Source organism: Melanerpes formicivorus, unplaced genomic scaffold (assembly GCF_026170545.1).
Source record: "Melanerpes formicivorus ecotype bairdi unplaced genomic scaffold, bMelFor1.0.p_v2 SCAF_72, whole genome shotgun sequence".
NCBI lineage: Eukaryota > Metazoa > Chordata > Aves > Piciformes > Picidae > Melanerpes > Melanerpes formicivorus.
Window position 1 is genome coordinate 646,408 of NW_027142424.1, and position 16,524 is coordinate 662,931.

At 55.2% G+C, this 16,524-nt stretch overlaps 1 protein-coding gene across 1 annotated transcript in view; it reads right to left on the reverse strand.

The window, feature by feature from the left end:
* Window positions 1-16,524, reverse strand: part of SGSM1 (small G protein signaling modulator 1) — a 61,511-nt gene that overhangs the window by 25,528 nt on the left and 19,459 nt on the right. The window contains exons 3-9 of the mRNA XM_068163257.1: window positions 16,353-16,428; window positions 7,057-7,219; window positions 5,097-5,249; window positions 3,858-3,925; window positions 2,753-2,898; window positions 1,950-2,081; window positions 777-901 (exon numbers count right to left, since the gene is read on the reverse strand). Of these exons, the coding sequence (XP_068019358.1) occupies window positions 777-901; window positions 1,950-2,081; window positions 2,753-2,898; window positions 3,858-3,925; window positions 5,097-5,249; window positions 7,057-7,219; window positions 16,353-16,428 (863 nt within the window). The remainder of the gene's footprint in view (window positions 1-776; window positions 902-1,949; window positions 2,082-2,752; window positions 2,899-3,857; window positions 3,926-5,096; window positions 5,250-7,056; window positions 7,220-16,352; window positions 16,429-16,524) is intronic.

The following is a 16,524-nucleotide window of genomic DNA, read 5'->3' on the forward strand; positions in this document are numbered from 1 at the left end:
TAGGGGGAAGGTGCCAGGCAGAACAGAATGGCCCAGGGGCCAAGAAGAGAGGGGAGATGAAAAGAACACAGGTAAACAAAACCCCCCAAAACACTCCAGCTGAGACCAAACAGAACTGAGAATGAGTTTTGCTGAAGAAGATCTTTACCCTAGGGCAAGGAATCAGTGTCCTACACATTCCAGCTCTCCTGGAGTGCTTGCTGGTGGGAAGGGATTGTGTTTGCTTTGATCCTCAGGTAAAATAGGACCTGGCATGGCTCTGTAGCTAAAAGGATGGCAGCTATCAGGGGCAATGCCAGCAGCCCATGAGCTGAGCTCAGGGCATGGCAATACACCCTGCTGAGCAAACTAAGCAGACTTCAGCCCCCCTGGAGGAATGAGCTTCATGGAGTCCAACAGACCCAAGGGATTCTGAGGACCTGCATGCAAGATCAGCTGCAGGCTGCAGCAGAACAGAGCTACAGGATGGGATTATCTGGGAAGGGTTGAAGTTCCCTCTCTCTGCAGAAGCTCTGCCCTTGTTTATGAGCTAAACTAAGCACCATAAACCTAAAAGCACTGGGCAGTGTGCAGAGAAGATCCAGAACAAGCACCTCACAGCTCACTGAGAGCCTTGCCCAGCAACAGCACAGCATCTCTCACCACCGCAGGCCTCCTTCCCCTGACTCAAGGATGACTTTTGTGCCTTTTTGCTCAATGACTTGGACCTCAGATCCCAGCTGTGAGCCTGAGGACTGTTTGCCACCCCTCTGCCCTGTGCACTGGGAGCCAGTCACCTCTTCTCATAGTCCAGATCCCCCACAGAGCCATTCATCAGCTGGTTGGGAGTCCACTTCAGGGCCATGATGTCAGCAGTCTGGTGAAGGGACAGATATCCTGGGATGGCCTCCATGTCATCTCGCTTGAGAAGAGAAACACAGGGAGAAAAGGAGCTGCTGAGAGCAGGCTGGAAGATGCCACCAGCATGAAGTACCAGCACTGAGGCTGAGCCATGCCCTGGAGAACAGCCCTGGGCCAGACACAGCCCTGTCTGCTGCCCCTGAGCCCAGCTACTAGGGGAACCCACAGTGGCCCTGCAAAACCTCCCAGCAGAGACAAGAGGACACTTCACCAGCTTGGGAAAGGGCTGGGAGCTGCTGTTCAGTTGAGGCAAACATAAACTAAGTAATTTAAGTTGACTTAAACCAAGTAATTTAACTTGACTTAAACCAAGTAATTTAACTTGACATAAACCAAGTAATTTAACTTGACTTAAACCAAGTTGTTTGCCCTTTGTTTCTTTGACTACAGGAAGGGACAGGAGCAGGATTCTGTGGCTTCTGGGCAAGAGCAGGCAGGGAGAGCAGCCAGTTTCTCCTTGGTAACAAGCAGAGCCTCTTCCATTCCACTGAGAGGATCCAGATGACAAGGACTTCAGCAAACACAGTCCTGTCACTATCTGCCCAGATCAAAAATCACAGAGGCCTAGACTGGCTTAGCTTGGAAGGGATCTTAGAGACCATCTACTCCAACCTTCCTGTCATCTCTCCACTAGACCAGGTTTCTCAAGGCCTTATCCAACCTGGCCTTCAATACCTCCAGGGAAAAGTCACCCACATCCTCCCTGGGCAGCCTGTTCCAGAGTCTCACCACCCTCATACTGAGGAACTTCTTCCTAAGCTCCAGTCTAACCCTGCTCTCCCTCAGCTTCAAGCCATTCCCCCTTGTCCTGTCTCTAGACACCCTCATGAAAAGCCCCTCTGCTGCCTTCCTGTAGGACCCCTTCAGGTATTGGCAGGCAGCTCTAAGGTCCCCCCAGAAGTCTTCTTCAGGCTGAACAACCTCAGCCTCTCCTCACAGCAGAGATGCTCCAGCCCATGGAACATCTCTGTGGCCTGGGCTTCCTTGCACTGAGGAGCAAGGTGGGACAGAAGTACCCAGCAGCACTTTGTGCCCCAGCAGGTACTTACTGGCTGCACCAGGACATTGTTCTTGCCATAGAGGAGGGTGGCTCTGGAGTTCTGGTGCAGGGACTCCACGTAGTCCCTGGCAGAGAGCGAGGGCCTGTCGTCCATACTGCCACTGGAGTGCCTCTTCTGGATCTGGAAGAGAGCCACCCACAGAAGTGAGGTGAGCACAGACACCTCCTGCTCTCAGAAAGCTTCTCCTGAAGCTCATTCCCTCCTCACTTGCACCCTTCAGAAAACTCACTGCTAGAAAGAGAGCCACAGAATCGTTGTGGTTGGAAAAGAGCCTTTAAGATCATCGAGTCTGACCATTATCTCACGCTAGCAAGGCTGGTGCTAACCCATCCACACACCTTCTAAACCCCTCCGGGGAGGATGATTCAACCACTTCCCCCAGGCAGCCCGTTTCAGTGCCTGACAACACGAAACCTGTCCCTTTGTGTCCTCTAAGAGGATGCCTGGCTCTGGCCAAGTGTATACTCAGAGAAGCCCCAGGAGTGTGCTTTGTGTGCAACAAGCAGAGAAGAGAAACACTGCCTCAGCTGCTTTTGCTCTCCATTCACAGCTGATGCTCTCAAAGGGCAGAGGCCCCACCACGCAGCACCACGGTGGTCCAGCACCCCTGCCGTCTCCGTGGCCCCCGTGCCCAGCACTTGGGGCTGGAAGACTTCAAATAACTGCTCTTTTCTACCTTCTCCCATCAGAGGGCTTGGTGTCACAGAACTGCAAACAGACAGAAGCTCAAGCCCTGGCTGCCTGTGCAGCCCAGGAGGGGCAGAGTGAGGGCCTGTCCCTGCCGCACTCACGCAGAGCGCCGGGCGCTTGGTGGGAGAGTCCTGGCGGCAGTGGGAGCTGTGGATCCGGTGCCTCTGAACCAGCTCATCAGCTGAGGGGTCTGTCCAGAAGTGGTCAGCAGTCTTCATCTTGGTGTACTCCAGGGCACAGGGCCCCACTGCACAGAGAGGGGGAGAAAATCACAGGCATATGAGGAGGGTGGTGGAGGTGTTCCTCTGACGGAGGTCAGCTCACAGATGGCATCGGGTTGGAAGGGACCCTCAAAGGGCATCTTGTCCAAGCCCCCTGCACTCAGCTGGGACATCTCCAGGCCACATTAAGTTTGACCTTGAATGTCTCCAGGGTTTGGTCCTCCACTACTCCTCTGGGAAGCCTGTTCCAGTATTTCACCATTCCCACTGTGAAGAATTTCCTCCTAAAGTCCAACCTGCATCTCCCCTGCTCCGGTTTCAAACCACTGCCACTCATCCTATCCCCACAGGTCCTTCTGAGCAGGCCCTCCCCAGCCTTCCAGATACTGAAATGCAGCTCTAAGGTCTCCCTGGAGCCTTGTCTTCTCCAGGCTGAACAGCCCCAGTTCTTTCAGCCTGTCTTCATAGGAGAGGTGCTTCAGCCCTCTGATGATCTTTATGGCCTCCTCTGGACCCACACTAGCAGGACCACATCCCTCTTGTGTTGAGAGTCCCAGAGCTGGACACAGCATTCCAGACGAGGTCTCAGCAGAGCAGAGAGGCAGAATCACCTCTCTGGATCTGCTGGCCATGCTGCTTCTGATGCAGCCCAGGATGTCATTGGCCTCCTGGGCTGCAAGTGCACATTGCTGGCTCATGTCCATTCTGAGCCCTGTCTGTGCTGCAGCCCCACACTCCCAGACCCCAGCCTCAGCCCTGGGTTTATGCCCCTCACTACTTCTGAAGCCTCTGCAAGGCAAGGAAGCTCCCAAGCTCAGCCTAACCCTAACCCTCTGCACATCATGTTGTCTTCACAGGGGCTCCACCTGCCCAGAGCTAGTAAGTTTTCTGAAGTTCTTACTAGAAAACAACTGTGTTGCCCACTCCAGACCACAGAACTGGGAACATGGGTTTGGAAAGCAAGCTGGCAGAGTGGGAGAGTTACCTAACAAAGATGCAAGGATTGGCCCATCCACAGGATCCATCAGGAGGGCTTCTTTCTCATAGTACTTACTGGAAGAGAAAACAGAGAGCAGCATGTTGTAGCATCCCCCACTCCAATAGAGGCACTGGTTTGAAACCCCTGCAGTGCCCTTCTCTGCCTGTAGCAACCCTCCATGCTGAGAAGCCCCTCACAGGCTGTTCCTGCCAGCCATGGCACCCTTCTGCAGCACGTTGCAAGCACCACCACCTCCTAACACAACATCCCCAGAACTGAAGATGACAGAGTAGAGTAGAGTAGAGTAGAGTAGAGTAGAGTAGAGTAGAGTAGAGTAGAGTAGAGTAGAGTAGAACAGAACAGGTTGGAAAAGACCTTTGAGATCATCAAGTCCAACTTATCACCCAACACCATCTAATCAACTAAACCATGGCACCAAGCAACCCCATCCAGGCTCTTCCTAAACACCTCCAGGGATGGGGACTCCACCACCTCCCTGGGCAGCACATCCCAGTGGCCAATCTCTCTTGCTGGGAAGAATTTCTTCCTACCATCCAGCCTAAACCTGGCACAGCTTGAGACTGTGTCCTCTTGTTCTGGTGCTGGGTGCCTGGGAGAAGAGACCAACCCCCACCTGGCTACAACCTCCCTTCTGGTAGTTGTAGACAGCAGTAAGGTCTCCAGGACACCTCCCCAGGACAGGACACCTCAGTGTGCAGTTTCCAGAATCACAGAATCTTCAAAGGTTATCCTGTCCTGACAAGGACAGTGTGGTCCCCAACAACTCAGCTATCAGCAGGGCAAGCATGGCCTGTCTTGATTTTAGGGGGTGCATGGTGGCCCCCAGCCAGCAGGGAGTCAGTCAGAACCCCCACGATGGGCACAGAGAGTGGATGTGGTGCTTGGTGCCATGGTTTAGTTGATTAGATGGTGTTGGGTGAGAGGTTGGACTGGATGATCCCAAAGGTCTTTTCCAACCTGGTTAATTCTATTCTATTCCATTCCATTCCATTCCATTCCATTCCATTCCATTCCATTCCATTCTATTCTATTCTATTCTATTCTATTCTATTCTATTCAGAGGGACTCAAACAGCTTGGCCCAGCTGAGGGACCTCCTGGCCCAGCCAAGGGACCTCCTGGCCCGGCCGTGGGACCCCCTGGCCCACTTGGCAACACCACCTTCAGCCCCAGTGGAAGAGGCAGACGTTGGGAGGCAGTTGGGATGGCTTGTGGCAGCACTCACCTGCTGTTCTCCACCAGGTAGTGCACGATTTTGTCCAAGACCTTCTCAAAGAGGGCTGTGCGGATCCAGAGGTGTTTGATGGCTTGGGGAGAGAGGTTGGGCAGCTTTGGCACCTTCCGCACGTTCTCCGGGATGCCCTGGGCTTGGTTTCGTCTGGAGAGGCACAAGGGAGAAGGCAACCACATCACTGCCTCACCACTGGGCACTGCAGCAGCCCAGGGCACCCGTGGCACCTGGCAGGGCACAAGGCTGGGCTCTCCCTGGCGCCGACTGTGGCGGCCGCCCAGGGAACCACGTGGGGACGAAGCTCTGGAGGCTGTTCCTTCACCCATTCCACCCTCTACTCCAGGAGGCCCACATCTGCAGTGGAGAAGTGGCATCACTGGATCAGCTCCCCACTCTAAGGGCACCCCAGGATGAGCCTCTGCCTCAGCAGAGCCCTCCAGCCCACACCTTTCCCCTCTCAAGCGAAGCAGCTTATCTCAGGACAGCATCCAAATGCCTGCCCCAGGTAGCTGCTCCATCCATCCATCTCCCTGGGTCCTGTCCAAGGATGAGTAAGTCACTCTTCCCACAGAAGCTGAATTACTGCAGGTTCAAGCCCTGCACACTGAGGCAGACCAAATGTGGTTCCAGCTGGCTTAGTGCACTGGTCCATAAAGTGTGACAGCTCAGGAGCAGACAATACTTTGGCTGCCCCTGAGGCAGGGGACAAGGGGCAGAGGAGGTAGAATCATAGAATCACAGAATTGTTTCAGTTGTAAAAGTCCTCTAGGATCATCAAGTCCAACCCCCAACCTAAGACTGCCATGGCCATTAAACCATGTCCCAAGGGGCCATGCCCAGAGGTTTCTTGAACACCTCCAGGGATGGGGACTCCCCCACTCCCCTTGGCAGCCTGTTCCAAGGCCTAACTTGTCCATCCCAGCTTAAACCACAACATGACCCAAATTCACAGAACACTTCAGGTTGGAAGGGACCTTAAAGATCATCCAGTTCCAACCCACTGCCATGGGCAGGGACACCTCTTATTAGACCAGGCTGCTTAAGGCCTCAGCCAACCTGGCCATGAGCAGCCCTAAGGAGGGGGCATCCACAAGCTCCCAGGGCAGCCTGTTCCAGTGTCTCACCACCCTCACTGCAAAGAATTTCTTCCCACTCTCCAGTCTCAATCTCCCCTCTTCCTGCTCAAAGCCATTGCCCCTTGTCCTATCACTACAAGCCCTTGTAAAAAGTCCTTTCCCAGCTCTCTTGGAGGCCTATTAAGGAACTGGACTCACACTCTTGGAGAAAAGCAAGCAGTTTGGTCAAGACATCAACAGCTCAGGACAAGCCTCTGCTGCACTGGCAGAGCAATTCCTCCTGGAGAGGCTGAAGCTGACCAGAGGGCTGGAGCACCTCTCCTGTGAGGACAGGCTGAAGGAGTTGGGGCTGATCAGTCTGGAGAAGAGAAGGCGCCGAGGAGACCTCATTGTGGCCTTCCAGTATCTGAAGGGAGCTACAAGAAAGCTGGGGAGGGACTTTTGAGGGGGTCAGGGAGTGATAGGACTGGGGGGGATGGAGCAAAATTAAAATGGGTAGATTCAGATTGGATGTTAGAAAGAAGTTGTTCCCCATGAGGGTGGTGAGAGCCTGGCACAGGTTGCCCAGGGAGGTGGTGGCAGCCTCATCCCTGGAGGTGTTTGCAGCCAGGCTGGATGTGGCTGTGAGCAGCCTGCTGTAGTGTGAGGTGTCCCTGCCCGTGGCAGGGGGGTTGGGACTGGCTGAGCCTTGAGGTCCTTTCCAACCCTGACAATTCTGTGATCCTCTCTCTCCTCAGTGGTGAATGATCTGCACACTGTGCTTGGCTGAAGGGACCACAGATGAGTCCTCACTCTCCTGTGGGCTGGAGGCTGCGATCCACACCCAGGCCCCGAGGGGAGCCCCCGCGGGATGGATGCCGGCAGCGCTGGCGCCTTACGCATTCTCGATGAGCTGCTCCAGGTCTTGCACCTTCTTGCAGAGCTCCTCTGCCTGAGGGAAGCTCTTCCCCACCTTCATGAAGAGAGCTGCTATCTTGTTGCTGCGCAGGAACCCGGCCGCCCTCCTCTTCAAGCCGTGCAGGACGCAGGCTTCCACGGCAGCTGCAACACAGCAAAGCCCTGGCTGCAGCAGCAGGAGAGCTGGCAGCTCACCTCACAGCAGCCCTTCCCCTGCTGCAGCCATGGAAGCAATAAGGTTGGAAAAGACCTCAAGGATCATCAAGTCCAACCTGGCACCCAACACCTCATGACTAGACCATGGCACATCCAATCCCCTCTTGAACACCTCCAGGGATGGGGACTCCACCACCTCCCTGGGCAGCACATCCCAATGGCTAACAACTCTCTCTGGGAAGAACTTTCTCCTCACTTCCAGCCTAAACCTCCCCTGGCACAGCTTGAGACTGTGTCCTCTTGTTCTGCTTGCCTGGGAGAAAAGACCAACCCCCACCTGGCTACAACCTCCCTTCAGGGAGTTGTAGAGAGCAAGAAGTTCTCCCCTGAGCCTCCTCTTCTCCAGGCTAAGCAACCCCAGCTCCCTCAGCCTCTCCTCACAGGGCTATGCTCGAGGCCTCTTCCCAGCCTCATTGCCCTTCTCTGGACACATTGAAGCATCTCAATATCCTTCTTAAATGGTAGAATCCCTTATGTGAGTGTTTTAGGCTATGCCTTTAGAAATTCTCCACAGATCTTGACCAGCAAGTAGTAAAATGTAAATAAATCACTACTGGGTGTGAGAAAGGAAAAGAAGGATAATTCTCAACAATCCCATGGGATAAGGGACTAAAACTAGCTGTCCCAAAACCTCTCCTCCTCTCTCCTCTCCCCCTCTCTCCTCTCCTCCTCTCCCCCTCTCTCCCTCTCCTCCTCTCCTCTTCTCTATTCCTCTCCTCCTCTCCTCTTCTCTTCTCTTCCTCTCCTCTTCTCTTCCTCTCCTCTTCCTCTCCTCTTCTCTTCCTCTCCTCTTCTCTATTCCTCTCTTCCTCTCCTCTTCTCTATTCCTCTCTTCCTCTCCTCCTCTCCTTCTCTCTTCCTCTCCTCCTCTCCTTCTCTCTTCCTCTCCTCCTCTCCTTCTCTCTTCCTCTCCTCTCTTCCTCTCTTCCTCTCTCCCTCTCCTCCTCTCTCCCTCTCCTCCTCTCCAGGAGAGATACTAACTTGCTTCTGTTTGCCCTTGGCTGCATTGTTTTGCTATTAACTTCTCTGCTTCTGTCTCTTCTCCCTTTTGTAGAGGGGGTTAAGGGGGAGGCAGAGAGGGAGAAGCCAGCAGCTTCCCCTGGTCTTTGGCCAGGGGGAGTTCTTGTGCTCTTCATTCATTGCAAATACCTGTAAATATTGTAAATCCTGTGTGTTTTGTACACATCCATTGCATTCCACTGGAGACTGGAGTTCTGCTTGTAAATGCAGCTTGCATTTGCTTCCAACTGAGCTGGGCTGGCAAATTTAATGTTGGGGGTGGTGGTGAGGGGTGGTGGGTGGGGAGAAATTTCAACCCACCACACCCTAGCATTAGAGTCTCAGATTCCCACTTGCAGAAGTAGTCCTGGAAGCCCTTAACAGACTTTGAAAGCCTCCAGAGCCAGAGACTCCACCACCTCTCTGGACTGACTCCAGGGCAAGGCACGTACACGTAGGGCTCCACCAGCAAGCTGTCTGCTGGAGTCCCCTGGGAGGGCTCAGGATGGATGCCTGGTGTCAAACACAGGCTCATTAACCAGGCTGATCAAAGCTCTGGGAAATTACACAGCTCTGCAGGCCATGGATCTGGGCCTGACAAGGAGCTTTCTGCCTCACCAGCACCCATCCCTTCCCCAGGAACCCACCGAGCCCTCCCTGCAGCCACCCAGCAGATGCTTTCCTACAGCTGAACAACTCCATGGAGACACTGAGAAAGACCTTTCATGGAGGGCCACCAGCATCAGCTGCCAGGGCTGCCAAGATGCTCTCCTTATCTCTGCCCTGCTCAGGGCCCTGCCTGAGCTCAGCAGCAGGCAGGCAGCGTCTGAGCTCCTGTGGCACCTGCAGAAAAGCCACATCTGGGCCAGCCAAGTCCTGCTCACCCAGTGCCAGCCACTAAGGACCACTGGGTGGACATCTCATTTTTAAGCATGGCAGGGCCCATGCATGGGTGGGTCTGCCTACCTCTCCCAGGGGATCATAGAATCATGGAGTTGTTTTAGTTGGCAGAGACCTTTAAGGTTACCCAAGAGTCCAAAAGTGTTAACCCAGCACAGCCAGGTCGCCACTAGACCATGACCCTTAGTGTCACAGCTCCATGGCTCTGAAACCCCTCCAGGGATGGGGACTCCACCACTGTCCTGGGCAGCCTGAGCCAGGCCTTGACAAACCTTTTAGGGGAAGAAATTGTTTCTCAGGTCCAACCTAAACCTCCCCTGCGGCAACATGAAGCCATTTCCTCTTGTCTTGCTGCTTGCTCCTTGGGAGAAGCAACCAACCCCTACCTGGCTCCAACCTTCTTTCAGGGAGATGCAGAGAGCCAGAAGGTCTCCCCTCATCCCCCCTCTTTCCCAGGCTGAACAACCCCAGTTCCCTCAGCTGCTCCCCACAAGACCTGTGCTCTGTGCTGACTGCTGCTCTGCCTGGCTGTGGCTCCACATCCTCACCAGAGTGCCAGACAACTTCAGCCTGAGCACCCAGTGTTCTGTCCCACTCCATGTCAGGGCCATCACACCTCCCTGTGAGGTAAGGAGCAGCACATGGGAGAAAATCCAGACTGCTGAAGAGCCTCCCAGCATGTTCCAGAAGGCATCAAGTATCTGTCCCTAATGCCATAGCACAGCCTCAAGCTTTCCAAAGTACTCCTGCAGGCCAAAGCCCGTGCAGAAGTGCTGTATTCACAGGCAAAAAGCACTCTTCTGTGCTCTCCCAAGGGCTCAGAGGCTGGAGCACACACACTAAGAGCACCTTGGCCACACTAAATCCAAGGGCAGGGACAGTTTCTTCTTCAACCTTGTGACTTTTGGAGCCCAGCTCATAAGTTAAGGTCCCCACTGTGAAGAGAGAGTCTCTCCCCATCCCTGCAGCAGAGGCACACGGTGCAGAGGGAGGTCCAGTGGGAGTTTTGATGGCTGGCAAAAGACTGAAGTTGCCTCTGAGATCAAGAGTGCTCTGGCCTGGCAGGGCTTGAGCATCCAGCCAGCCTCAGCACTGATGTGGGCAGCAAAGCCCTCATCTCACACAGCCCCCAGCCCTGCCACCGGCTCTCCGTCAGCCTCCCAGGCCGGCGTGAACGTGACAGATGCCAGCTCGTGTTTGCTTCAGACCTTCCCCTGGTGGGCACCACAGGGCAGCTGCCTTTCCCTGCCAGCCCACTGCTTCCATCAGGAAGGGTTTGCAGTCCACTGGCTGCGCAGAGGATGAGGAGGGCTGGGTGAGGAAGGCAGCTCAGCTCGCCCCGGGGGGGAAAGGGCAGCTCTGCAGAGCCGGAGCCAGGCTGGCAGCATGCTCTGCCTGGCAGGGAAAGGAGGTTATGGATGAGCTCAGCCAGCTCCTGGAGAGCCACAACACCGAGGAGGGGGCAGGTCCCAATCAAACGAGCCAGCACCAGCAGACAGGGCAGGTGGAGACAAGCAGAAGCCACTCCAAGTGCAGCAGCAGCAGCAGCATTAAGAAGGCAGAAGGAAGCAAGGAGCCCTTCGTGCCTGGATGCCTCTGCTCCTTGCTGCAGCAGGCTATAAATAATGCCAGGCTGCCAAGCCTCGTGCTGCAGAGCAGAGAATGAGTCACACCTCCAGCTCTGCTCTGCTCTTTCGATGCCATTCAGGCACCAACACACCAAGCACAGGGGCCTGAAGCAAGCACCAGCAGGGCTTTCCTGTGAGGGCTAAGGAGCAAAGGAAGAAGGGGATGGCCTCCTCAGGTCTCCAAAGCAGAGAGGAGGATCTCAGAATCACAGAATCACCAAGGTTGGAAGAGACCTCAGAGGTCATCAAGTCCAACCTGTCACCTCAGACCCCATGACTAAACCATGGCACCAAGAGCCACATCCAATCCCCTCTTGAACACCTCCAGGGATGGGGACTCCACCACCTCCCTGGGCAGCACAGTCCAATGGGCAGTCACTCTCTCTGTGTAGAACTTCCTTCTCACCTCCAGCCTAAACCTCCCCTGGTGCAGCCTGAGACTGTGTCCTCTTGTTCTGGTGCTGGGTGCCTGGGAGAAGAGACCAACCCCCACCTGGCTACAACCTCCCTTCAGGTAGCTGTAGAGGGCAAGAAGGTCTCCCCTGAGCCTCCTCTTCTCCAGGCTAAGCCACCCCAGCTCCCTCAGCCTCTCCTCACAGGGCTGTGCTCCAGACCCCTCCCCAGCTTTCTTGCCCTTCTCTGGACACCTTCCAGCAGCTCAACATCTTTCCTAAACTGAGGAGCCCAGAACTGGACACAGGACTCAAGGTGTGGCCTAACCAGTGCTGAGCACAGGGCAGAATGACCTCCCTGCTCCTGCTGGCCACACTGTTCCTGCTGCAGGCCAGGATGCCATTGGCCTTCTTGGCCCCCTGGGCACACTGCTGGCTCATGTTTAGGCTCTCTTCCCCTTCTCTTCTCATAGAATGGTTTGGATTGGAAGGGACCTTATAGATCTCTTCTCCCAGGCAAGCAGCACCAGAACAAGAGGACACAGTCTCAAGATGTGCCAGGGGAGGTTTAGGTTGGAGGTGAGGAGAAAGTTCTTCCCAGAGAGAGTTGTTGGCCATTGGAATGTGCTGCCCAGGGAGGTGATGGAGTCCCCATCCCTGGAGGTGTTCAAGAAATGTATGGACAGAGCACTTTGGGACATGGTTTGATGGCCATGGTGGTGCTGGGCTGCTGGCTGGACTGGATGACCTTAGAGGCCTTTTCCAAGCCCTGTGATTCCATGATGTGTCCACAAATTCCCTGGGCACCCATTCCAGTGTCTCACCACCCTCACAGTAAAGAGCTTCTTCCTCATGTCCAACCCAAATCTACCCTGCTTTAGTTTCAAACCATTGCCCCTTGTCCTGTCACCACAGGCCCTACTACACAGACCCTCTCCAGCTCTCCTGCAGCCCCCTTCAGGTCCTGGAAGGCTGCTGTCAGCCTGTTGTGCTTACTGCTGTGGATGCTCCAGTCTTACTCAGTGCTGCATGAGCCTTCTCAGAGCAACATCAAGTGCTAGTTGTCATCACTTCAGTCATGTTTTTCCCCAGCCTCCAGCTGCCCTTCAGCTATTCATAAACTGAGGAGCACCACTCACCCTCCCCACGCAGCAGCTGCATGGTTCCAGCCTGGCTGTGCAGCTGACTTGGAGCTCAGCAAAACATCTCTGCCCAGAGCTGCAGGCTCGAAAGGATGTGTCTGCTACCAGCATCCTGGCTTGGATCAGCAAGAGTGTGGCCAGCAGGACCAGAGCAGTGATCACATCTATGTACTGGGCACTGGTGAGGTCACACCTCCAATACTGAGTTCAGTTTTGGGTCACTCACTCCAAGAAGGTCATTGAGGTGCTGGAGCAGGTCCAGTGAAGGGCAACAAAGCTGGTGAGGGGTCTGGAGAACAGGGCTGGGGAGGAGCAGCAGAATGCAGGCTGTTTCTGCCTGCTTTGCACAGACAACTGGTGGCCTGGGAAGGGCCCTGGTCTCTTAGGTTCACCACTGCATGGCAGAGAGGATAAGGAGGTGCCCAAGACCTGCTCCAGGAGCAGCCAAGCTTGTTGCAGAGGCCAGGCTCTGCCCAGCAATGCCCCCAAAGATTCACCACAGATCTCCAGGACCACAAGAAGCAGGAAAGCTGTGACTGCCCAGAAGGCTCAGGCCAAGGGAGCCCACACCATCTCCCCCAAGACATGGCAGAGCCCTGGTGCTGCATGCTGCCTGCTGAGCCACCAGCCTGCGTGTTGCCATAGACACAACCACGGCAGAGCATGGGCACCAGGGCTGCAGAACTGGTTGGTGAGTGGGCAGGGATGGAGCACAGCTTCCTCCTGCAGAGCTACACTGGTGCCTCCCTCTGTGGGTGAAAAAAAGAGAGGTCAGGAAGCAAGCATAGGCTCCTCAGGAGATCATCACAGCCTGCTCAACAGCAGAGGAGGTATCCTCAGCACAGCATGGCCACCTTGCAGGTAGAGCCTCTACCCATGCCAGGACACAGGAACAGACACCACACTCACCAAAAACCCATTCCAAGCAAGGCCAGGTGCTGTGCTCCAGGGCAATGCCCCCCCAGTGGGCAGAGGGAACTCTAACCACTGCCATCAAGAGCCCCATGTAGGAATTGTGGCTTGCAAAACTGGAGAGAGCATCCCAAAGAGGGCAGCTCCACCAGTTAAGAGTGATGGAGCTTCAGCTCGTACTTGCAAGAGGGGAAGCACAACAGGGTAAGACACTCAGTGGAACTGCTAGCCCCTAGAAAGCCACCTTCACCTCCACAACTTGCCCAGTGAACAGCCTGAGCAGCACTGGAGGGAGAACCTCCCTGTGTGGCACGAAACTGATTAACACTGCCAAGGGAAAGGGCTACAAAGAGGCCCAAGCCAAAAGCATCTGGGCAAAACACCATTGTGCAAGTCTGCTACCGAGCCAGGAGACAGCAAAGGACTTGCTCTTCCCCCACACTGGTCACTGGTGCCTCCCAAACCAGTACCCACCTCTGCAAGAGCTGCTGGGCAGGTGATAGAGGCAGATGGAGGGCAGCAGGCACCTTGCCAAAGCACGCTCTTGAGCCCTGGCTGAGTGGGTAAACACTTGACACTGACAGGGCACAGAAATCACAGCCCATGTGGCTGGTTGCTGCTGTCCCTGTGCCTCCTGGGAGCTCTCCATCTGGCTGCAGCTCCATCCCACCTGCATCCCCAAGGAGCTGAGGGGCATTTTTTACCCATGGACCATCCAGCACAAAGGGCCTGTTCCATGCCCAGGGCTACAACCACCTCACTCATCCCACATCCTCATTGATGATCTGGATGAGGGCATTGAGTCAGTCATCAGCAAGTTTGCAGATGACACCAAGCTGGGAGCAGATGTTGGTCAGTTAGAGGGTGGAAAGGCTCTGCAGAGGGACCTGGACAGGCTGGACAGATGGACAGAGTCCAACAGGATGGCATTCAACAAGTCCAAGTGCCAGGGGCTGCACTTTGGCCACAGCAACCCCAGGCAGAGCTACAGGCTGGGGGCAGAGTGGCTGAGGGCAGCCAGGCAGAAAGGGAGCTGCGGGTGCTGATTGACAGCTGCCTAAACATGAGCCAGCAGTGTGCCCAGGGGGCCAAGAAGGCCAATGGCATCCTGGCCTGCAGCAGGAACAGTGTGGCCAGCAGGAGCAGGGAGGTCATTCTGCCCTGTGCTCTGCATTGGTTAGGCCACACCTTGAGTCCTGTGTCCATTTCTGGGCTCCTCAATTTAAGAAGGACATTGAGAGACTTGAATGTGTCCAGAGAAGGGCAACAAGGCTGAGGAGAGGCCTTGAGCACAGCCCTGTGAGGAGAGGCTGAGGGAGCTGGGGTTGCTTAGCCTGGAGAAGAGGAGGCTCAGGGGAGACCTCATTGCCCTCTCCAACTCCCTGAAGGGAGGTTGTAGCCAGGTGGGGGTTGGTCTCTTCTCCCAGGCACCCAGCACCAGAACAAGAGGACACAGTCTCAAGCTGTGCCAGGGGAAGTTTAGGCTGGAAGTGAGGAGAAAGTTCCTCCCAGAGAGAGTTGTTAGCCATTGGAATGTGCTAGGGAGGTGGTGGAGTCCCCATCCCTGGAGGTGTTCAAGAGGGGACTGGATGTGGCACTTGGTGCCATGGTCTAGTCATGGGTCTGTGGTGACAGCTTGGACTCAATGGTCCTCAAGGTCTCTTCCAACCTTGGTGATCCTGTGATACAGCCTGAAGCACTTGCCCTGCTGTCAACAGACTAACTGGTCTCTGCCCAGGTTTGACAGTCATCAAACAGCTCCCAGCCCACCAGCCAGGTCTCTTTGGGCACTTTTGCAAACACTTGGCACAGGGCAGCTGAAGCTGCTGGAAAAGCAGCTGGCCATCAGCTGTGCCCAAGGCAGGTTTGCATTCTTCACTTTGCACAGCCAAAGCTGCACAGAAAAGGCCAAAAGGAGAGAAACCACCTCATCTGCACCACCCTGACTGCAAAGCCTCCCCTGATCATCAGCACTGTCAGAGGAGACACAGGGAACCAACTCACAGGGCCATTAGCATCAGCCTGGGCTGGTCCAGCCCCCAGAAGGCTTCTCCAGTGCAGAGCAGCTGCTGAGAGGAGCCTGGACACCACTGCCCAGGTGGTGCCAGCCATGCCACACCACAGGTTTGGCTGCCAGGAGCTGGCAGGTTGCTTCTCCTGGGCCTGCTGAGCCTCAAACTCATGCCATGTGCCACCAGGACCAAAGCTGAGCCTCTCCTGCTCCACTCTGCTTTCAAGTTACAGCCACTTCTCCTCTCCCTGGGACCTCCACAGTCCTTACCCACAGTGCCCCCCAGCACATCTCACAGCCAGCATCCAGCAGCTCCTCCTCCCCTCTCAATTTGCCAAGATTTTGATGGCTCCACTCTGAAACACTTCCACAGTTACAAAGCTGTCACAGCATAGGTTGGGGGAAAAAACCCAAACCACCCAAGAGGGTAAGTGAAAAGCACAGCTGCCAGAAAGCAAAGCCCAAAGCAGCACAGCAGCAGGGCAGCTCTCCCTTCAAAGGCCACTGCAAAGGCTCATCATGGCCTCCAGACTCTGCTCTGCCCTCAGGCACATCTGAAGCCTCCTTCCCATAAACTCCCAGCACAGCAAAGAAATATTTGGACTTGACAGACTTTGTTGAATCTGTTCTCAAGGGAATTAACACTAAGAGATCCCTTCCAGTCTCTCTGAAGTGCCTGTGCAGGCTGCCAGCATCCTTCCCTCTCCTGACACCTCTCCTTGCATTTTAAGCGCAGAGCAAAGACCTCAGGGACTCAGACTGCTGCCAGCAGGACTCATCCTCTGGCACCAACCACCCCTCCAGCCCCAGCACAATGCCCCAGAGCTGGAGAGTGGCCCCAGAAACATGTGAGCTCCAAGCCTGAGTGCTAGGCAGGGAAAACCCAGGGTGAAGAGGGTGCTCCAGCCCCTTGATGTCACCAGGGACTCATAGGTTCATGGAATGGTTTAGGTTGGAAGGGACCTTGAAGACCATCTAGTTCCAACCCCCTTCCATAGGCAGGGACACCTCCCACTAGCCCAGGCTGCTCAAGGCCTCATCCAGCCTGCCCTTGAGCACCTCCAGGGAGGGACTCACCACAGAAGGAGATGATGTGGCTGCTGTCCTCGTGCACAAACTTCCTTGTCACTGCCTCCTCCATGATCTGCTTCACCTGTTGAAGAGAGGCTCAGTTAGAACAAGCTTGAATTTCAGCACTGGGTCAGAAGGAGGAGAGCTGGGGTGGAGTGTGGCACAGCCCCAGCCAGGC